The sequence below is a fragment of the Oncorhynchus clarkii genome, chromosome 12 (genome assembly GCF_045791955.1).
Source record: "Oncorhynchus clarkii lewisi isolate Uvic-CL-2024 chromosome 12, UVic_Ocla_1.0, whole genome shotgun sequence".
NCBI classification, from domain to species: domain Eukaryota; kingdom Metazoa; phylum Chordata; class Actinopteri; order Salmoniformes; family Salmonidae; genus Oncorhynchus; species Oncorhynchus clarkii.
Window position 1 is genome coordinate 18,570,238 of NC_092158.1, and position 23,333 is coordinate 18,593,570.

The 23,333-nt window shown below is 44.1% G+C and overlaps 1 protein-coding gene across 1 annotated transcript in view; it reads left to right on the forward strand.

Moving 5' to 3' along the window:
• LOC139422831 (phosphatidylinositol transfer protein, beta) overlaps positions 1-23,333 on the forward strand; it is a 31,549-nt gene that overhangs the window by 6,280 nt on the left and 1,936 nt on the right. Inside the window, exons 2-7 of the mRNA XM_071174225.1 lie at positions 752-782; positions 7,655-7,800; positions 11,387-11,478; positions 12,116-12,123; positions 13,525-13,683; positions 23,219-23,296. Of these exons, the coding sequence (XP_071030326.1) occupies positions 752-782; positions 7,655-7,800; positions 11,387-11,478; positions 12,116-12,123; positions 13,525-13,683; positions 23,219-23,296 (514 nt within the window). The remainder of the gene's footprint in view (positions 1-751; positions 783-7,654; positions 7,801-11,386; positions 11,479-12,115; positions 12,124-13,524; positions 13,684-23,218; positions 23,297-23,333) is intronic.

Genomic DNA, 23,333 nt, shown 5'->3' on the forward strand with positions numbered 1-23,333 from the left:
ATTGTGAAAAACTTGAGTTTAAATGTATTTGGCGAAGGTGTATGTAAACTTCCAACTTCAACTGTATATGCAGCCCCCGTGTTTACATATGGGGGAAGCTGCTATAAGAGGTGAGGTAAATGGAGGAAGCAGCTATCGGCCTAGGTAATACAGTTGGGTGATATAGCTAGGACGTAAACTATTCCCGAAGGGCTTGAACATTTGAAAATAACTGTGTAGGCCCATCTCTTCAACCCCCTGAATAAGCATCCAAATAAAATGTTCAACTGAAGTCAACTGTGTGGAGAAATTGTCAGTTCATTGGAGCTCCTCCCTAATAGAATGTGTTCAGCTCAGTGCTCTAGATGATGAACAGACAAGTCTTACTATGTGCAGGGTTACTGGAGGTCACTCCTGGCTCTGGTTGAACTCAGCCAAGTCAGGCTGAGGTGTGCAGGTGGACATTTTATTGGGATGAATCTTGTCTTGGCTATACCGTTAAAATGTTTTTATCATTAAAACAGAAATTAGCTGTTTTAATTTAAGCCATAAGGTTAGCAGTGTGGTTAGATGTTATGACTTTGGCTAGGCCAGCTAGTTACCACCCTGCAGGGCTGCCTCCAGGACAAGATTCCTCCCAATAAATGCCAACCTGCCTGAGGCATGAGTTGTGGTGTTCTGCAAGGGAATGGTTTCTGGTCTCTTTGTGTGACACTGGTAGAAAGTTTATTTCTTCTGTTTGCTGATTTTTATTTTTTTTACTCTCTCACAGCCGCGTGATCCTACCGATCTCTGTGCAAGAGGTGAGTAACACGATGTCATTACCCACGTACACACCACCCCATTTTTTTGGTTGCTAGTTTCCTGCTTTCATGCAAGTCTGTACATGCATGAAAGAAGGTCATAAATGCTGTTTGCCTTGATATTACCTTCTTCTGAGAAGCTATTTGTCAGACATGTCTTTCTCTCCACTGCATTCCATTTACCCTTATTTCTCGGGGTCATGCTGCCGTCAGTGTTTTAACTTCAGCCTTGTGAGATGTGATGTTCTCCTGCAGCATGGGATGTAACAGCAGCAGCCCATAAAGGTTTTAGTGCAGTACTAAGTGTGACAGCTGTAACGTCATCAGCCTGGTGGGGTCAATTTATCCTGACAGTAAAGGCTATTTACCCAAAGAGTCAGGCTCTACTAACTGAAGGAGACGATTCAATCACCTAACTTCCATGTAAAGATTTACCTCAGGGCGGCAGGTGTCCCAGCAGTTAAGAGAGTTGGGTAAATAAACTAAAGGTTGCTGGTTCAAATCCCAGAGTGAACTAGGTGAAAAGTCGTCTGTCTATGTTCCCTAGAGCAAGGCACTTAACCCTAATTGGTCCTGTAAGTCACTCTGGAGAAGTGTCTGCTAAATGACTACAATGTGTGGTTGTAATTCCAACTACTATAGTTGTTAAATGTATTAATGATATGGAGTAAGTTGGCCTTTATTGATCCCCAGGCAGAGTTGTAGATGCTCGTGTAAAATTCCATTAGTCTAGCTGTTCGCCTTCCCCGTTACCTCTAGATGAGCCCAGGGTATCAAACAAAGCATTAGATTTATAGTGTTGCAAATTAATTTCAGCCACCAGCAATTCACACTTAGGTGTTAAGCATACCTTTGACCTTTGTGTGTTTTAGACTCTAGCGAAACAGTAGCTTTGTGACTGGGATTGACGACCCCAGCCTGTAGAACAGCAGGTCAGACCTCATAAGATGCTGCAGAATGCTTTCTCTCTTCCTTCCTCCCTCTCTCTCCCTTGGAATCAATTCCAATCAAGCCAGATACATTGCAGCCACTGACCCAAGGTTCCAGTTTATCTGAGAAACTCCATTCGTCATCTCTTGTCCCTTAAGTGGAACCCTGTGTTAGTGATGCACCAATATGACATTTTTGGCCGATACTGATATACAATATTTTCCTTGCCCCAAAAAAATGATACCGATATTTACAATTTTAGCAGCCTTTTAAGCATTCTAGTACAGTTAAATAGTTAACACGCACACATGGACACAGCGGTCTAAGACACTGCATCTCAGTGCAAGAGGTGTCACTACAGTCCCAGTCCCAAATTAATACAAATACTAGAATTATGCCATCATTGAATAGATCGTGCTAAACGAGGTTGGGATGTTGTTTTATATAAAATCAACAAAATACATTTTGTTAGTTTGACAAAATTCAGTTGAAATCACACTGGATGTATTATACTTCAGAATTGCATTGGGGGCATACTTATTTCACTGTACGGCCTTACCTATGGATTGTGGATCAGTTACATGGGGTATCAGTCTCCTCAGTGACACCCAGAGAACATTAGCGTCGTAGCTCTTATTACGGGACTCTGAAACAACTGTGAATTGAGCAACATCTTTTGTTAACCTATGTGTATTGAACAGTATTCCCGAGGAAAAACAATACTGTGTGAATGTTTTAGTCTGATAACTCTGAGGAGGACGTTGGGGAAAAAATATCTTTGGTATTGAGTAGACTGATACCCCATTTCATTGATCCCCAATCCTTAGGTAAAACTGTATAGTGCAATATGAATGTCAATACACACAATAGGCTGACTGGGGAGGGGATTTCACACACAGTCACAGTCCCGCGAAAGAGCTACACTGCTAATATTTGCATAAACTCTTAACAGTTGTGTTCTGTGGGTGTCACCGAGTAGATTGATACCCCATTTCATCGCTTCACATTCCAGCCTTGTTTAACATTATCTAGTCTAAATATGGCATGATTCCACCCCTCTGTATCACTTTCAAAGAGGTACCTTTATTTTGAAGGCAAAACGCAAATTCCACTATTGCGCCTAATCCTTATTGTGGCGAGCTTCCCAACACATAACCCAGTCCGGCCGGTCGAGCCTCACTAGCGAGATGAAGCTAGCTGGCTGCTTATAACGTTAGCTTTGGTCAACAGGGTTAAGTAGCTGGCAGGATATTTATTTTCATGAACTGAAGTTCAATTTCAACAGGCGAACTACAAGTGGCAACCCAGCTAATACTTACTCACAATAATTCCTAAATCATTGCTAAGAATAATGAAATTGACTGCAGTTTCTACTGGTCATTGTTTTCAGTCTGGTTGTATTGGTGCTAGCTAGGTACCAAGCTAAAGCTAGCCAGCTAACCCAGAAGTTGCGGTCGAACAAACAATGCTTTATTACCAATGTGGTGTTGTAAACACATCGTTCGTGGCTGGTGTTTGCTTGTTTGCAGACTTTTTGTACAGCTTTGACAGTGCTACTTATAGTAGTGGTGGTGCTTGGCTTGCGCATGCAAATTCAGAACACACAACATTCTATAATGGTAGTGTGTTATTTGACGTGTATCTTTTTTTGACACGCAAAGACCCAAACGGCGTTCCATAGTATGTCATGAAGCTAATAGCAGTGACGCTATTACTGTGTAACTCCGGTAGGGCAACGTGTACCGGTGCTCGACCAGTCAGCGAAAGCCAACATCACCCACGACGGAGAACGGTTGATTGTCAAGGGCAATGAATTCCATTATCTTGAAACTAGGCATAGGGCCGATACCGATTTTGGCATTTTTAGCTAATATCGGCCGATTCCAATATGTTCACCGATATATCGTGCATCCCTACCCTGTGTGTGTGTGTGTGTGTGTGTGTGTGTGTGTGTGTGTGTGTGTGTGTGTGTGTGTGTATCTTGTTTAAAGAAAAACAGGATGGATGGGGGGGTCAGAATTGGTCCGGTGACTGTATTGGACCTCTCTCTATGGCACTGTCAATGTTCTCTCTATCTCGCTCTCCCCCAAACAATTCACAGATTTGTGTTGTCCTGCTCCTAGCCCATAAAGTCACAACCTCCGTACTGATATGTTTAGTGTAACCTTTATTTAACTAGGCAGGTCAGTTAAGAACAAAGTATTATTTACAATGACTGCCTACACCAGCCAAACCCAGATGACGCTGGGCAAATTGTGCGCCGCCCTATGGGACGCCCAATCACGGCCAGTTGTAATACAGCCTGGATTCGAGCCATGGTGCCTGTAGTGACGCCTCTAGCACTGAGATGCAGTGCCTTAGACCACTGCACCGCTTGGGAGCCCATTTAGAGAGTTCATGTGTGTAAAATTCCATTAGCTGTCTGTATCCCAAGTCACTAACACTTAATTTGGCTGATCATAAACCATATAAACATAACATCAAATAAACGTACACATCCCATTTACCATTAACGGGGATTCTGTCTGTTAGGATTGGTCAGTGATTCGCTGAATTGTTTTGTGCTACTGTGACACTTTATATATATATTAATATACTGCTCAAAAAAATAAAGCAAACACTAAAATAACACATCCTAGATCTGAATGAATGAAATATTCTTATTAAATACTCTTTTCTTTACATAGTTGAATGTGCTGACAACAAAATGACACACAAATGATCAATGGAAATCAAATTTATCAACCCATGGAGGTCTGGATTTGGAGTCACACTCAAAATTAAAGTGGAAAACCACACTACAGGCTGATCCAACTTTGATGTAATGTCCTTAAAACAAGTCAAAATGAGGCTCAGTAGTGTGTGTGGCCTCCACGTGCCTGTATGACCTCCCTACAACGCTTGGGCATGCTCCTGATGAGGTGGCAGATGGTCTCCTGAGGGATCTCCTCCCAGACCTGGACTAAAGCATCCGCCAACTCCTGGACAGTCTGTGGTGCAACGTTGGTGGATGGAGGGAGACATGATGTCCCAGATGTGCTCAATTGGATTCAGGTCTGGGGAACGGGCGGGCCAGTCCATAGCATCAATGCCTTCCTCTTGCAGGAACTGCTGACACACTCCAGCCACATGAGGTCTTGCATTGTCATGCATTAGGAGGAACCCAGGGCCAACCGTACCAGCATATGGTCTCACAAGGGGTCTGAGGATCTCATCTCGGTACCTAATGGCAGTCCGGCTACCTCTGGCGAGCACATGGAGGGCTGTGCGGCCCCCCAAAGAAATGCCACCCCACACCATGACTGACCCACCGCCAAACCGGTCATGCTGGAGGATGTTGCAGGCAACAGAATGTTCTCCACGGCGTCTCCAGACTCTGTCACGTCTGTCACATGTGCTCAGTGTGAACCTGCTTTCACCTGTGAAGAGCACAGGGCGCCTGTGGCAAATTTGCCAATCTTGGTGTTCTCTGGCAAATGCCAAATGTCCTGCACGGTGTTGGGCTGTAAGCACAACCCCCACTTGTGGACGTCGGGCCCTCATACCACCCTCATGGAGTCTGTTTCTGACCGTTTGAGCAGACACATGCACATTTGTGGCCTGCTGGAGGTCATTTTGCAGGGCTCTGGCAGTGCTCCTCCTGCTCCTCCTTGCACAAAGGCGGAGGTAGCGGTCTTGCTGCTGGGTTGTTGACCTCCTACCGCCTCCTCCACGTCTCCTGATGTACTGTCCTGTCTCCTGGTAGCGCCTCCATGCTCTGGACGCTGACAGACACAGCAAACCTTCTTGCCACAGCTCGCATTAATGTGCCATCCTGGATGAGCTGCACTACCTGAGCCAGTTGTGTGGGTTGTCCAGGTGCACTTTTGAAAAATTCAGATGTGCAGCAATGGTTTTTTTGGACAGCAGTTGCTTCTTCCGTGATGTCCTCCCATGAACACCATTATTGTTTAGTGTTTTACATATCGTAGACTCGTCAACAGAGATGTTAGCATGTTCTAGAGATTTCTGTAAGTCTTTAGCTGCCACTCTAGGATTCTTCTTAACCTCATTGAGCATTCTGCGCTGTGCTCTTGCAGTCATCTTTGCAGGACGGCCACTCCTAGGGAGAGAAGCAACAGTGCTGAACTTTCTCCATTTATAGACAATTTCTCTTACTCTGGACTGGTGAACATCAAGACTTTTAGAGATACTTTTTTTTTACCCTTTCCAGCTTTATTCAAGTCAACAATTCTTAATCTTAGGTCTTCTGAGATCTCTTTTGTTTGAGGCATGGTTCACATCATCTTGTGAACAGCAAACTCAAATTCTGTGAGGTTTTTTTTATAGGGCAAGGCAGCCCTAACCAACATCTCCAATATCATCTCATTGATTGGACTCCAGGTTAGCTGACTCCTGATCAAATTAGCTTTTGGATAAGTCATTAGCCTAGGGGTTCACATACAGTTGAAGTTGGAAGTTTACATTTAAACTCAGTTTTTCACAATTCCTGACATTTAATCCTAGTAAAGATTCCCTGTCTTAGGTCAGTTAGGATCACCACTTTATTTTAAGAATGTGAAATGTCAGAATAATAGTAGAGAGTGATTTATTTCAGCTTTTATTTCTTTCATCACATTCCCAGTTGGTCAGAAGTTTGCATGCACTCAATTAGTATTTGGTAGCATTGTCTTTAAATTGTTAAACTTGGGTCAAACGTTTCGGGTAGCCTTCCACAAGCTTCCCACAATAAGTTGGGGGAATTTTGGCCCATTCCTCCTGTCAGAGCTGGTGTAACTGAGTCAGGTTTGTAGGCCTCCTTGCTCGCACACACTTTTTATTTTCTGCCCACAAATGTTCTATAGGGTTGAGGTCAGGGCTTTGTGATGGCCACTCCAATACCTTGACTTTGTTGTCCTTAAGCCATTTTTCCACAACTTTGGAAGTATGCTTGGGGTCATTGTCCATTTGGAAGACACATTTGTGACCAAGCTTTAACTTCCTGACTGGTGTCTTGAGATGTTGCTTCAATATATTCACATAATTTTCCAGCCTCCTGATGCCATCTATTTTGTGAAGTGCACCAGTCCCTCCTGCAGCAAAGCACCCCCACAACATGATGCTGCCACCCCCGTGCTTCACGGTTGGGATGGTGTTCTTCGGCTTGCAAGCCTCCCCCTTTTTCCTCCAAACATATTGATGGTCATTATGGCCAGACAGTTATATTTTTGTTTCATCAGACCAGAGGACATTTCTCCAAAAAGTACGATCTTTGTCCCCATGTGCAGTTGCAAAGTCTGGCTTTTTTATGGCGGTTTTGGAGCAGTGGCTTCTTCCTTGCTGAGCGGCCTTTCAGGTTATGTCGATATAGGACTCGTTTTACTGTGGATATAGATACTTTTGTACCTGTTTCCTCCAGCATCTTCACAGGGTCCTTTTCTGTTGTTCTGGGATTGATTTGCACTTTTCGCACCAAAATACGTTCATCTCTAGGAGACAGAACGCGACTCCTTCTGACCCACTGGAATTGTGATGCAGTGAATTATAAGTGAAATAATCTGTCTGTAAACAACTTTTGGAAAAATGACTTGTCATCCACAAAGTAGATGTCCTAACTGACTTGCTAAAACTATAGTGTGTTAACAAGAAATTTGTGGAGAGGTTGAAAAAACTTGTTTTAATGACTCCAACCGAAGTGTATGTAAACTTCCGACGTCAACTGTACGTTTTCCAACCTACTCTGTGAATGTTTTAAATTATGTATTCAATATAGACAAGAAAAATACATGTATTTGTGTGTTATTAGTTTAGGCACACTATGTTGTCCATTGTTGTGATCAGATCAAATTTGATGACCAATTTATGTAGAAATCCAGGTAATTCCAAAGGGTTCACATACTTTTTCTTGTCAGTGTATATATTATGTGACCGGTTTCTCTGTGCTCTCTTTTTCTGTGTTGCAGTACCAAGTTGGTCAGCTGTTCACCGTAGCTGAGGCCAGTAAGAATGAGACGGGGGGAGGAGAAGGCATTGAGGTGCTGATTAATGAACCCTATGAGGAAGAGGGAGAGAAGGGACAGTACACACATAAAGTTTACCATCTGAAGAGGTACAGTAGTACATGCACACAAACATACAGTGCCTTGCGAAAGTATTCGGCCCCCTTGAACTTTGCGACCTTTTGCCACATTTCAGGCTTCAAACATAAAGATATAAAACTGCATTTTTTTGTGAAGAATCAACAACAAGTGGGACACAATCATGAAGTGGAACGACATTTATTAGATATTTCAAACTTTTTTAACAAATCAAAAACTGAAAAATTGGGCGTGCAAAATTATTCAGCCCCCTTAAGTTAATACTTTGTAGCGCCACCTTTTGCTGCGATTACAGCTGTAAGTTGCTTGGGGTATGTCTCTATCAGTTTTGCACATCGAGAGACTGAATTTTTTTCCCATTCCTCCTTGCAAAACAGCTCGAGCTCAGTGAGGTTGGATAGAGAGCATTTGTGAACAGCAGTTTTCCGTTCTTTCCACAGATTCTCGATTGGATTCAGGTCTGGACTTTGACTCGGCCATTCTAACACCTGGATATGTTTATTTTTGAACCATTCCATTGTAGATTTTGCTTTATGTTTTGGATCATTGTCTTGTTGGAAGACAAATCTCCGTCCCAGTCTCAGGTCTTTTGCAGACTCCATCAGGTTTTCTTCCAGAATGGTCCTGTATTTGGCTCTATCCATCTTCCCATCAATTTTAACCATCTTCCCTGTCCCTGCTGAAGAAAAGCAGGCCCAAACCATGATGCTGCCACCACCATGTTTGACAGTGGGGATGGTGTGTTCAGGGTGATGAGCTGTGTTGCTTTTACGCCAAACATAACGTTTTGCATTGTTGCCAAAAAGTTCAATTTTGGTTTCATCTGACCAAAGCACCTTCTTCCACATGTTTGGTGTGTCTCCCAGGTGGCTTGTGGCAAACTTTAACCAACACTTTTTATGGATATCTTTAAGAAATGGCTTTCTTCTTGCCACTCTTCCATAAAGGCCAGATTTGTGCAATATACGACTGATTGTTGTCCTATGGACAGAGTCTCCCACCTTAGCTGTAGATCTCTGCAGTTCATCCAGAGTGATCATGGGCCTCTTGGCTGCATCTCTGATCAGTCTTCTTCTTGTATGAGCTGAAAGTTTAGAGGGACGGCCAGGTCTTGGTAGATTTGCAGTGGTCTGATACTCCTTCCATTTCAATATTATCGCTTGCACAGTGCTCCTTGGGATGTTTAAAGCTTGGGAAATCTTTTTGTATCCAAATCCGGCTTTAAACTTCTTTACAACAGTATCTCGGACCTGCCTGGTGTGTTCCTTATTCTTCATGATGCTCTCTGCGCTTTTAACGGACCTCTGAGACTATCACAGTGCAGGTGCATTTATACGGAGACTTGATTACACACAGGTGGATTGTATTTATCATCATTAGTCATTTAGGTCAACATTGGATCATTCAGAGATCCTCACTGAACTTCTGGAGAGAGTTTGCTGCACTGAAAGTAAAGGGGCTGAATAATTTTGCACGCCCAATTTTTCAGTTTTTGATTTGTTAAAAAAGTTTGAAATATCCAATAAATGTCGTTCCACTTCATGATTGTGTCCCACTTGTTGTTGATTCTTCACAAAAAAATACAGTTTTATATCTTTATGTTTGAAGCCTGAAATGTGGCAAAAGGTCGCAAAGTTCAAGGGGGCCGAATACTTTCGCAAGGCACTGTACATCTGCCACCTAAGAGATGCATACACTGGGTGAGGACGAAGAGGAGAATACAGACACACACACATACACACTAATGCAAGGTTTCCCAAACTTTGTCCTGGGGTCTGCCCTGGGTGCATGTTTTGTTTTTGCGCTAGCACTACACAGCTGATTCAAATAATGAAAGCTTGATGATGAGTTGGTTATTTGAATCAGCTATGTAGTGTTAGGGCAAAAACCAAAACGTGCTCCCAGGGTGGGCCCCAGGACCGAGTTTGGGAAGCCCTGCAATCAGACTGCGTTTTGCCTAATTGACCCTTCACTAAGGCCCTTCCCAGAATTGTGGGCAACCAATCGCTTGGTTGTTAAACAAGCTAGAGTCCCCTCTCCTCAGATAAGCTCTGGTTTCAAATGCATGTAAACCAATGAGGACAATGGCAAAAACGGCATTATCATTTAAAAAAGGATTGTTTAAATGGCTAAATAATTTAACAGTGCAGCAGGGGTACTTGCGACTGTGAGTCATGAAATGCATAGCCTGATGGAATATTTTTTTAAATCCGGAATTATGCATTTGTTTCATTGTTTGATAGCTGGTTAGCTAGCTCTGTCTCATTGACCATCATTGAAAACATTGCTAACATTAGCTAGCTAGCCAGTTAATATATCTTGTTTTCTCCAAATATACAGTGCATTCGGTAAGTATTCAGACCCCTTGACTTTTTCCACATGTATTAAATCGTTTTTTTCCCTCATCAATCTACACATAATGACAAAGCAAAAACATGCTTAGAATAAGAAACGGAAATACCTTATTTACATAAGTATTCAGACACTTTGCTATGAGACTCAACATTTCTTGAAACCTGTTTTCGCTTTGTCATTATGGAGTATTGTGTGTAGATTGATGAGGGAATTATTTTTAAAAAAGAGTAAAAAAAAACGCCGTAACCTAGCAAAATGGGAAGGGGTCTGAATACTTTCCGAATGCACTGGATGTCATCTGCTGTCAATGTCAGGATACGATTTAAGAGCACTAGTTGGCTCCAAAAGTGGTTAGTAACTTTGACTGCATGCTGACAGCGCATTCCGAGCGGCTATCCGCACTAAAATACATTTGTATTATTTTTCTCCCCCTTTTTCCTCCCCAACTTTGTGGTATCCAGTTGGTAGTTACAGTATTGTCTCATCGCTGCAACTTCCGTACGGACTTGAGAGATGCGAAGGTCGAGAGCCTTGCGTCCTCCGAAACACAACCCAACCAAGTCGCACTGCTTCTTGACACAATGCCCATTTAACCCGGAAGCCAGCCGCACCAATGTGTCAGAGGAAACACTGTATACCTGGCAACCGTGTCAGCATGCACTGTGCCCGGCCCGCCACAGGAGTTGCTAGTGCGCGATGGGATAAGGACATCCCTGCCAGCCAAACCTTCCCCTAACCCTGATGACGCTGGGCCAATTGTGCGCCACCCCATGGGTCTCCCGGGCGTGGCCAGCTGAGACAGAGCCTGGGATCGAATCCAGAATCTCTAGTGGCACAGCTAGCACTGCGATGCAGTGCCTTAGACCACTGCCCCACTCGGGAGGCCTACTAAAATACATTTTACCATGTTCCCGTGAAGCAATTGTAATGACAGTCCACTACAACATACCCGAGAGTCTCCTGATTAGCAAGGGGTAGTCTGCTTAATTTTTATTGTGTATTAGAAACACAGTTTGAGGTCATTGTGATGGGTTTTCTCAAGAATTTTGAATGGGCAATTGAGCTTCCCGGGAAAATATTGACCAAGGTAGTGACAATAACTAAAGGGGTGGGGCTTAGCCAAGGGTCAATTATTGGCAAAAGCGATGATCTGATTGGTCAAAAGATCTGAGTTGGACTGCCTGTGTAAAAGCTGAGTGTGTATGGCTGCAGATTGACTGCTGTCTCTCTCTCTCCTTGCAGTAAAGTCCCAGGCTGGTTGAGGTATATTGCACCTGAGGGAGCATTAGTTTTCCATGAAAAAGCCTGGAATGCCTACCCATACTGTCGCACCGGTGAGTAGCACAACTCTAGTTTAAACACTCAATTGAGCCCATCTCTGATTGGGACTGGCTTGTAAGAAGATACCAACCCTACTGTTACGTTGGTTTACAATCAGCTGCACTGGGGTCGGAACGTAATCATGGTTACATTAAGACACTGGAGCCGGTACAAGATATGGGACGGAAAACGTACCTCAATGCAGGGATGGGATATGCCACTGTACTCCAAATGTTACCTTTATCCACACTGCTCCATCACGAAGAAAAACTGCTTTTTTTCATCCTCATGCTAGCTAGCAGTACCCACAGCAGCCATTATGGAATGGTAGGTCACGTTGAACAAAAGGAGCTGATTGGCCGACACTGCCATTGCAAAATGATAGCAGTATTTCAGTCTTCTCGACGTAGCAGTGTGGATAAAGGTACAATTTGGAGTACAGTGGCATATCCCATCCCTGCATTGAGGTACGTTTTCCATCCCATATCGCACGTCGGATGTCTTAATGTAACCAGTATCAACAAGCATAGCGGTAGGGTCGGCATCTTCTGGCAAGGTACTGGCCTACATTGTAATTTGTCACTGATTATTTTATTGAAAGTAAACTGTTTCCCTTTTTCTTCTGTTGCTTGTTTTCTCCATCTGCGGCAGTTATAACGGTGAGTAGTGAGTGACCTGACACAAACACATGCACACTGGGGCCTTGCGGTTAAGAGTGTTGGGCCAGTAACGGAAAGGTCGCTGGTTCGAATCCCTGAGCCGGCAAGGTGGGAAAGTCTGCTCTTCTGCCCTTGAGCAAGGCAGTTAATCCCCAAAACTGCTATACGGGCGCCGATGACGTTGATTAAAGCAGCCCCCTCTCACCTCTCTGATTGAGGGGTTGAGTTAAATGCGGAAGACACATTTTGGTTGAAATGCATTCTTGTGCAACTGACTAGGTATCTCCCTTTCTCATATTCCCCCAGCTATTGTCTGTGTGGGCTAGGTTTGTTGTGTGAATGTATTTGAGACACTCGATCCCATTAGTGACTTATGGCGTGGTGGCGTTGTGTAGCTAGCTATGTTGCTAATGCTATCACACCACAGTTAGCTAGGCTAGTGAAGTAGTGCACTAACCAGCCATGCCGTTTCAGCCTGTTGAGGGAAAACTTGTTTGAGGAATTAGGCAGAAGTCATCTATCAGCAATAATTATTCAAGCAATTGTAAGGAAGATCACTCTCAGGATGAACCCGGAGAGTAACCTTCAGGACATACTGGAAAGGAATTCTCAGCATATACCACAGCGGATCTCAAAGATTTTACAATCAGTCTTTATATAAGTAATTTACACAATGAACTGCTTACCCCTCCAAGGGGGAGGCGAGCTTACAAAAGAGATACGGGGTAATTGGTTCCACTTCCATAGAAAAAACATACGGATGAGAACAGGTTCTAACCAGTTCTCACAGCCTATATGTCTTAAGATAGAGGAGTGATAGGATCTTTAAAGCCAAACCAGAGGAAACTAGATTTCTGCCTAGCTAGGTTTTTAGTGTCCGAAAGATAACGAGCCAGTAATAAATCACTTCTCTGTGCAGTATGTAAAGGGTTTACTGGACAGGTGTGGAACATTACCAGTGACTAGTACTATTCAACAACATACTGTAGCATTAGACTGCACCCACAAGCCCAAACAGATAATCAGTTAATTAGCTTAGCTGTGGGGTTTAAAATGGCCTTAGGCATCCCAGGACTCCATGCAAGACTTTCTCAGTATGAGATTCCCATTGGTTCTCCATTCAAGGCATTCTCAAGCTTGCAATTGGCTGACATTTTAAGGCTACTATATAGAGGAAGTGAACACTAAAGCCTTCTTGGAATTAGTTTCCTTCCCACCACAGAATCCATAGAATCAACTTATCAACCATTTGGAATGGTACACCCAACATGGCCGCCATCCTGACCCACATCAGCAACAATGAATTTATGCTTTGCCAGGCTAGATTAAAACATGGACAGAGATTTGATTTGATCCTTTTCTTTCATTGCTCACTTTTCTTTTCTCCTCCTCTCCCTCCAGAACGAGTATATGAAAGATGACTTCCTGATAAAGATTGAGACGTGGCACAAACCTGACATGGGAACTCTAGAAAATGTGCATGACTTGGATGGTCCTACGTGGAAGACAGTGGAGGTGATTCCCATCGACATCGCAGACAAAGATGTGGTGGCCCATGGGGTGAGTGGGCGTACGCGCACACACACTAGTTGAATACGTGGAACACTACTTGAAAAAATGGATCTTTCCTCAATTGCGCATCAGACCTGACATCACTGTATTGGCTAAAGCAGTGAGTTTTTAACCACTCAGCCATGTTAGATCAGTGACATCAACATGACTCTTATCCCAAGTGGTAATGTAGTCTGTCCCCTGTCCCCTGTCCCAGGCACTGATGGTTACATCACCAGGGTATTTGTCTCCCCCATGTGGAGGAGTTGTGTCACTGCATGTTGACTGGTTGTCTCTGTCAGTCTAACTCCCTGCCAGAATCCCCCCCCCCTTTCACATGAACGTGCACTCACTCAATTGTTCATTGCTGCGACTTGCTAGTTGAGATTTCTGATCTGTTTCATTTTATGTCGGTTTGATCACGGGGGAGGCACTAGTATTGTCTGCAGTTTTCGGTTTGGCTAACACATTTGAAAACAAATAGTCTATAAATAAATCTCTTTGCCAAAATTCGGCATCTCTCCCATGTCTTATTTGACTAGTAGTTGTTCTGAAATGTTTATTGCTTGCCTGTGTGCCACAGAAAGTATTTGACTCTAGCCACAAATTTAAGGAAATTAGGCAAGGCTATTTTCTAATTTCCTTAATTTTGTGGCTAGAGTCAAATACTTTCTGTGGCACACACTACTGGTCAACATGAGCTAGAAAAATTATTCTGAAGTGTGTCAGGCCTTGCAGTCCCAAGATAGAAGGGGTGGGGGTGGAATTTCGGTAGGCAAGAAAATGGCCTTGCCGAACCCCCCCTTCTAATTTCCTTAATTTTGTGGCTAGTGTCATACTTTGTGGCACACATCAGAGTCATATACTTTCTATAGAACAACCTTCACGTCAGGATAGGCAACCGAAAATAATAATGTATGTGTGTTATATTAAACATAGAGGAGGGAGAAAAATGTAGGCAAGCAATGAACATTTCAGAACAACTACTAGTTGAATAAGACATGGGAGAGATAACGAATTTTGGCAAAGAGATTTATTTATAGACTAATACACTTGAAACAAAAAGCCAAGCCGAAAACTGCAGACATTACTAGTGTCTCCCTCGCGATCAAACAACCATAAAAAATCTAATGAAACGCAGCCTGACATGATCAGAAATCTCAACTTGCATTGCAAGTTGCAGGGTGGGGGATTCTGTCAGGGGGGAGATTTTCAGCACAACACCGGAACAAAGTTCCTTGTTAGTCGCACAGTCTGCTCCTCTAACGTTTGTGTTACGTGCTTCTGTCCATGAAAGATTCCTGCCAGTCTAGTGTCATTCCTAGCCCTGTGTCTGCTGCTGTTAGCCTGCCAGTCTAGTGTCATTCCTAGCCCTGTGTCTGCTGCTGTTAGCCTGCCAGTCTAGTGTCATTCCTAGCCCTGTGTCTGCTGCTGTTAGCCTGGCAGTCTAGTGTCATTCCTAGCCCTGTGTCTGCTGCTGTTAGCCTGCCAGTCTAGTGTCATTCCTAGCCCTGTGTCTGCTGCTGTTAGCCTGCCAGTCTAGTGTCATTCCTAGCCCTGTGTCTGCTGCTGTTAGCCTGCCAGTCTAGTGTCATTCCTAGCCCTGTGTCTGCTGCTGTTAGCCTGCCAGTCTAGTGTCATTCCTAGCCCTGTGTCTGCTGCTGTTAGCCTGGCAGTCTAGTGTCATTCCTAGCCCTGTGTCTGCTGCTGTTAGCCTGCCAGTCTAGTGTCATTCCTAGCCCTGTGTCTGCTGCTGTTAGCCTGCCAGTCTAGTGTCATTCCTAGCCCTGTGTCTGCTGCTGTTAGCCTGCCAGTCTAGTGTCATTCCTAGCCCTGTGTCTGCTGCTGTTAGCCTGCCAGTCTAGTGTCATTCCTAGCCCTGTGTCTGCTGCTGTTAGCCTGCCAGTCTAGTGTCATTCCTAGCCCTGTGTCTGCTGCTGTTAGCCTGCCAGTCTAGTGTCATTCCTAGCCCTGTGTCTGCTGCTGTTAGCCTGCCAGTCTAGTGTCATTCCTAGCCCTGTGTCTGCTGCTGTTAGCCTGCCAGTCTAGTGTCATTCCTAGCCCTGTGTCTGCTGCTGTTAGCCTGCCAGTCTAGTGTCATTCCTAGCCCTGTGTCTGCTGCTGTTAGCCTGCCAGTCTAGTGTCATTCCTAGCCCTGTGTCTGCTGCTGTTAGCCTGCCAGTCTAGTGTCATTCCTAGCCCTGTGTCTGCTGCTGTTAGCCTGCCAGTCTAGTGTCATTCCTAGCCCTGTGTCTGCTGCTGTTAGCCTGCCAGTCTAGTGTCATTCCTAGCCCTGTGTCTGCTGCTGTTAGCCTGCCAGTCTAGTGTCATTCCTAGCCCTGTGTCTGCTGCTGTTAGCCTGGCAGTCTAGTGTCATTCCTAGCCCTGTGTCTGCTGCTGTTAGCCTGCCAGTCTAGTGTCATTCCTAGCCCTGTGTCTGCTGCTGTTAGCCTGCCAGTCTAGTGTCATTCCTAGCCCTGTGTCTGCTGCTGTTAGCCTGCCAGTCTAGTGTCATTCCTAGCCCTGTGTCTGCTGCTGTTAGCCTGCCAGTCTAGTGTCATTCCTAGCCCTGTGTCTGCTGCTGTTAGCCTGCCAGTCTAGTGTCATTCCTAGCCCTGTGTCTGCTGCTGTTAGCCTGCCAGTCTAGTGTCATTCCTAGCCCTGTGTCTGCTGCTGTTAGCCTGCCAGTCTAGTGTCATTCCTAGCCCTGTGTCTGCTGCTGTTAGCCTGCCAGTCTAGTGTCATTCCTAGCCCTGTGTCTGCTGCTGTTAGCCTGCCAGTCTAGTGTCATTCCTAGCCCTGTGTCTGCTGCTGTTAGCCTGCCAGTCTAGTGTCATTCCTAGCCCTGTGTCTGCTGCTGTTAGCCTGCCAGTCTAGTGTCATTCCTAGCCCTGTGTCTGCTGCTGTTAGCCTGCCAGTCTAGTGTCATTCCTAGCCCTGTGTCTGCTGCTGTTAGCCTGCCAGTCTAGTGTCATTCCTAGCCCTGTGTCTGCTGCTGTTAGCCTGCCAGTCTAGTGTCATTCCTAGCCCTGTGTCTGCTGCTGTTAGCCTGCCAGTCTAGTATCATTCCTAGCCCTGTGTCTGCTGCTGTTAGCCTGCCAGTCTAGTGTCATTCCTAGCCCTGTGTCTGCTGCTGTTAGCCTGCCAGTCTAGTGTCATTCCTAGCCCTGTGTCTGCTGCTGTTAGCCTGCCAGTCTAGTGTCATTCCTAGCCCTGTGTCTGCTGCTGTTAGCCTGCCAGTCTAGTGTCATTCCTAGCCCTGTGTCTGCTGCTGTTAGCCTGCCAGTCTAGTGTCATTCCTAGCCCTGTGTCTGCTGCTGTTAGCCTGCCAGTCTAGTGTCATTCCTAGCCCTGTGTCTGCTGCTGTTAGCCTGGCAGTCCATTCCTGTCCTCCAGAGGATAGGCCTGCGCAAGGCACTGTGTAGAAACTCTGATCTATACATCACCTTACTGACATACCGCTGATGTGCCATATTGTACAGGACCTAACATAACAGCTTAATCAGGAGATTTCTGCTAGTAGACTTGACCCTGTGTAGTAGTGATGGATACAATTACGTATCGCAATATCATTTTTGGGACAATCGATATTTGACTCAAAGTATAGATTTGTACATTTTTATAAATATTTGGTTACTATAGGTAGAGTTATCTAGCACTAGTCGTCTGTACCTACGCCAAAACTCCAGTATTTTTCATCCCTGTTCTCCATCTTCTTTATAAATAGTGAGCCAACATGTTTCAGCACTTTTATTTCCCTAACTGACCAACACTCGAGTGGTGTGTCTTTCAGAGAGCTGAGTGGTGTGTCTTTCAGAGAGCTGAGTGGTGTGTCTTTCAGAGAGCTGAGTGGTGTGTCTTTCAGAGAGCTGAGTGGTGTGTCTTTCAGAGAGCTGAGTGGTGTGTCTTTCAGAGAGCTGAGTGGTGTGTCTTTCAGAGAGCTGAGTGGTCTGTCTTTCAGAGAGCTGCCCTCTGGTGGTGCACAGCGCTCACATCTGATTCAGTACATCAATGGCTGCGGTCCAAACACTTTAAAGACACTTCCCCTCAGCCCTCATATTAAGTGGACACTTCTGATGACGTATCATGACGTCTGACGAGTATACACTTGCAGGGCGAGTGAGGAAGGAATGAGTTTTAAATGGACCACCCTCGGCTGGAAATTCGTCACTCGATCATCCTGTGATGATTGTGTTTTCAGCCAATGGTAGATTGTGGGTGCTTATATGCGCTACAGTCAATTATGAGTGCATGTCTACTTGTATTAAATATATAATTATTAATATACGCCTGCTGTATGATAGCTAGCAAATTAATTCGCTTCTGAAGGAAAAAATGTTTTTCCTACAATTTCCAAAAGATAACCAAACAAAAACATATTTACTTTTTACGTAGTAGCAAAATTTCTAGCTTATTTGCATTTATTTTTTCTTACACTTGTATGTTGACTTCTCCATTGTTGTTTTTAAGTTTTTGCAGATTTTTCTTAGCGGATGTACAATCGTCGCAAATTGAATTATGGTGAGTTTCAGGCCCGGAGCGAACATAATTTTTACACTCGCAAAGCCGACTAAAAACGAGGGCTTAGGGGATTACGTTGCAAACTTCCCTTGCTTGGCTAATCATTTAGACCACCCTCCAAGATGGCGACAGGGATTCCCCCAAGGGCATAAGGTGGACGAGAGTGTGTCTTTTTAAGTGTTTGGACCGCAGCCAATGACTAGAACAAAATGGATGGGTGTCCCCAAGCACTGTAGCTGAGAAACCATGCTCTTCTCTGTCTGTAGTCAGGCTACTGTGTCTGTAGTGTTAGTCTCATGTACAATACTGACTGACCACTCAGCCGGTAGTGTACCAGGACTACAGTGCAGTGGCTCCTGTATAGTACCCACAGCAGCCATCTAATAACACGAGGGGATCAGTGGTAGGGCCACGCCTTAATCTGAGGGGCCATCTGCTGCAGGTACACACACAGGCCTGACGGATACAAATAGGGACAGGGGGAGAGCCTGTGTGTGGTTGGGTGTGCGCCTGCCATCATGCTGCTCCAATGGCTTTCCTGCATCATAAGGGCATGGCGTTGATCTCTGTTCCCCAAAGCGTCATATCATCCACTCTTCTGATTCTACACACAATATGTGAAAATCAAGAAGTATGGAGCGGCTACATTCCAGATACTATTAACTCAATGAACAATAGTATATACACAACTCCAAGTCATGACTTTCCCTGTGTGCGTGTTCTCTCCTGCAGGACTAGAATGGAGCTGTACTGTGTATATATATTGTTGTCAGTATCAGGGTTTCTATTAGGAAAATGTTGCACTGCACAAGTTACCTTGAGATTTGTATTTATTGGACATTTGAGAAATGTATCAGTCATCCATATGCATTGGTACCCATTAAGCCATCCACTCACACAGCCAGCGCCATCATATTGGCTAAATGAGCCTCATTTACATGTCCTTAAAATCAGCCTATAGCTAATTACAGAAACACTATTTCTTGTTTTGATGTGTAGCATATGCAACATTTTATAGCCTGTTTTGTTTTTTTACTTTCCTAAAACAATAATTGTCCCAACTCACGGTTCAGCTGTCGGAGATTTGACCACTAATTAGGCCTATATTAATGCCATAACAAAGGGCTTAAATACTTATTGGCTCAAGACATTTCAGATTTTTATTTTTTAGCAATTTGTAACAATTTCAAAAACATAATTCCACTTTATGGGATATTGTTTGTAGGCCAGTAATTTTCTTTCTTCAAGTTAATCAATTTTAAACTCAGGCTGTAACACAACAAAATGTGGAAAAGGTTGAGGGGTGTGAATACTTTCTGAAGGCCCTGGGCATACTGTAGGGCGTACTGTATTAGCTCAGCTACCTCGTATCCATGCACGTTAATTCAGTACTGGTACTCTTTGTACAGAGCCTCATTATTGTTGGATTAAAAATTGTGTTACTATTTCTTTCTTTCTTTTAGCAACTATTTTTCTTACAACAGCTGTTGCAGTTGAAAAGTATTTGGCACATGTGACCAATAAAATTGTATTTGAGTAGCCAATCTGACAAGTATAAAGAAATGAATGCTGATGTCGTAGCATACCGCAGGCATATTTCTATCTCTCTGGGGCTAAGCTTCTCTTCCTTTTATGTGCACTACATGACCAAATAGTATGTGGAACATATTATTCCACAATCATGGGCATTAATATGGAATTGGTCCCCCCATTTGCTGCTATAACAGCCTCCACTCTTCTGGGAAGGCTTTCCACTAGATGTTGGAACATTGCTGCGGGGACTTGTGGCCAAATTGAAGCAAGAGCATTAGTGAGGTTGGGCGCTGATGTTGGGCAATAAGGCCTGGCTCGCAGTCAGTGTTCCAATTCATCCCAAAGGTGTTTGATGGGCTTAAAGTCAGGGCTCTGTGCAGGACAGTCAAGTTCTTCTACACTGATCTTGACAAACCATTTCTGTATGGACCTCACTTTGTGCATGGGCGCATTGTCATGCTGAAACAGGAGAGGGCCTTTCCCAAACTATTGCCACATAATTAGAAGCACAGAATTGACTACAATGTCATTATATGCAGTAGCGTTAAGATTTCCTTTCACTGGAACTAAGGAGCCTGAACCATGAAAAACAGCCCCAGACCGTTTATTCCTCCTCCACCAACTTCACAGTGGGCACTATGCATTTGGGCAGGTACCGTTCTACTGGCATCCACCAAACTCCGATTCGGCCGGCAGACTGCTAGATGGTGAAGTGTGATTCATCACTCCAGAGAAGGCATTTCCACTGAGTCCAATGGCGGCGAGCTTTACACCGCTCCAGCCGACACTTGGCATTGCGCATGGTGATCTTAGGCTTGTGTGTGATCTTAGGCAGCTGCTCGGCCATGGAAACACATTTCATGAAGCTCCCAACGAACAGTTCTTGTGCTGACGTTGCTTCCAGAGACAGTTTGGAACTCGGTACTGAGTGTTCCAACCGAGGACAGACGATTTTTACTAGCTATGCTCTTCAGTACTCGGCGATCCCGTTTGGTGAGTTTGTGTAGCCTATCACTTCGCAGCTAAGCTGCTGTTGCTCCTAGACATTTTCACTTCACAATAACAGCACTTACAGTTGACCGGGGCAGCCCTAGCAGGGCAGAAATTTGAAGTACTGACTTGTTGGAAAGGTGGAATCCTATGACGGTGCCACTTTGAAAGTCACCGAGCACTTCAGTAAAGCCATTCTACTGACATTGTTTGTCAATGGAGATCGCATGGCTGTGTGCTCGATTTTATACACCAGTCAGCAACTGGTGTGGCTGAAATAGCCAAATCCACTAATTTGAAGGGGTGTCCACGTACTTTTGTGTGTATGTATGGGTGTGTGTATATATATATATATATATATATATATATATATATATATATATATATATATATGCACATATACACATACATAGACGACCGTTCAAAGGTTTGGAGTCACTTACAAATGTCCTTGTTTTTGAAAGAAAATCACATTTTTTGTCCATTTAAAATAACATCAAATTGATCAGAAATACATTGTAGACATTGTTGATGTTGTAAATGACTATTGTAGCTGGAAACGGCAGCTTTTTTAATGTAATATCTACATAGGCATACAGAGGCCCATGATCAGCAACCATCACCCCTGTGTTCCAACAACACGTTGTGTTAGCTAATCCAAGTTATCATTTTAAAAGGCCAATTGATCATTAGAAAACTGTTTTACAATTATGTTAGCACAGCTTAAAAGTGTGTGCTGACTAAAGAAGCAATGAAACTGGCCTTCTTTAGTCTAGTTGATTATCTGGAGCATCAGCATTTGGGGGATCGATTACTGGCTTAAATTGGCCAGAAACAAATAACTTTGTTATGAAATTCATCAGTCTATTCTTGTTCTGAGAAATGAAGGCTATTCCATGTGAGAAATTGCCAAGACACTGAAGATCTCGTACAATGCTGTGTACTACTCCATTCACAGAACAGCGCAAACTGGCTCTAACCAGAATAGAAAGAGGAGTAGGAGGCCCCGGTGCAGGACTGAGCAAGAGGACAAGTACATTAGTGTCTAGTTTGAGAAACAGATGCCTCACAAGTCCTCAACTGGCAACTTCATTAAACAGTACCTGCAAAACACCAGTCTCAACGTCAACAGTGAAGAGGCAACTCTGGGATGCTGGCCTTCTAGACAGAGTTCCTCTGTCCAGTGTCTGTTCTTTTTGCCCATCTTAATCTTTTCTTTTTATTGGCCAGTCTGAGATATGGCTTTTTCTTTGCAACTCTGCATAGAAGGCCAGCATCCCAGAGTCGCCTCTTCACTGTTGACATTGAGACTGATTGATTGACAGACAGAAAGATTTATCTATTTATATGCGAGAGTAGCAGCAGCGTATGTGGAGAGTGTGAAAGCTGAGCACATCATCTCTCCATCTGTGACAACAGGATAGCTGTTTTCCAAGCAATTGTATTTTAAAATGTTATACAATCGGAAAACTGTTTTCTTTCTGGCGGAGCATTTTCTTCCCCCCCAGAAAAGGGGAGAGGGAGAGAGTGGCTCGCTCGACACAGCTGCAGGCCCCAGAGAAACGGGCAGGCAGTCAAACACTTTCAGTACAGGATTCATGAGGATAATGTACTTTACTGTTTGACCAAATCATGGTTTTAGCCTCCTGAAAAAGAGGATGTTTTTAATGAGGTGAATGAGTGGTCGCATCGGTGCAGGCTGCAATCTAGTTGTAGTTTTGAGCCCTGCCTTGTAGGCGTTTCACTGTAGGCATACACTCCAACTTTCGTTTTACTTCAATGAAAAAGGCCTTCATCTTCACAATCAATAATAGCCAGGCCAAGTCTCTCTCTTTCGCTCTCTCCTCAGCAGAACGGCAGCCCCGGACAATTTTCATTTATTTTATCTACCAAAATCTGGAAATTACCGGCTAACGGAAACTCTGGTCAGTATGCATGTGTAATGCATTTTCTGTCCTACATGACTATAATGGGTTGTAATGTGTATATACACTGAGTGTACAAAACATTAAAAATGCCTTCCAAAAATGGAGTTGTAACACCTCCTTTGCCCTCAGAACAGCCTCAATTTGTCAGGGGAGAGCATACAAGGTGTCAAAAACATTCCACAGGGACGCTGCCCTATATTGACTGCAATGCTTCCAACAGTTGTGTCAAGTTGGCTGGATGTTCTTTGGTCCACCACCCATCCTTGATACACACGGTAAACTGTTGAGCGTGAAAAACCCAGCAGCATTACAGTTCTTGACACAAACCAGTGCGCCTGGCACCTGCTACCATACACTGTTTTAAAGAGGCTTAAATCTTTTGTCTTGCCCATTCACCCTCTTGAGTGGCACACATACACAATCATTCTTAAACCTCCTCCTCTTCATCTACACTGATTGAAGTGGATTTAACCGGTGACGCCAATAAGGGGTCATGGCTTTCACCTGGTCAGTCTGTCATGTACAGAGCAGATTGTCGTTGTGTAAGGTATGTTTTTTGTTATTTACTACAGGATTATAAAGCAGAGGAGGATCCTGCTCTGTTCAAATCTACAAAGACCGGCAGAGGACCGCTCTCACCTGAATGGAAGGTACAGGATTTTACCTACTGTCAACATATATCCCGTC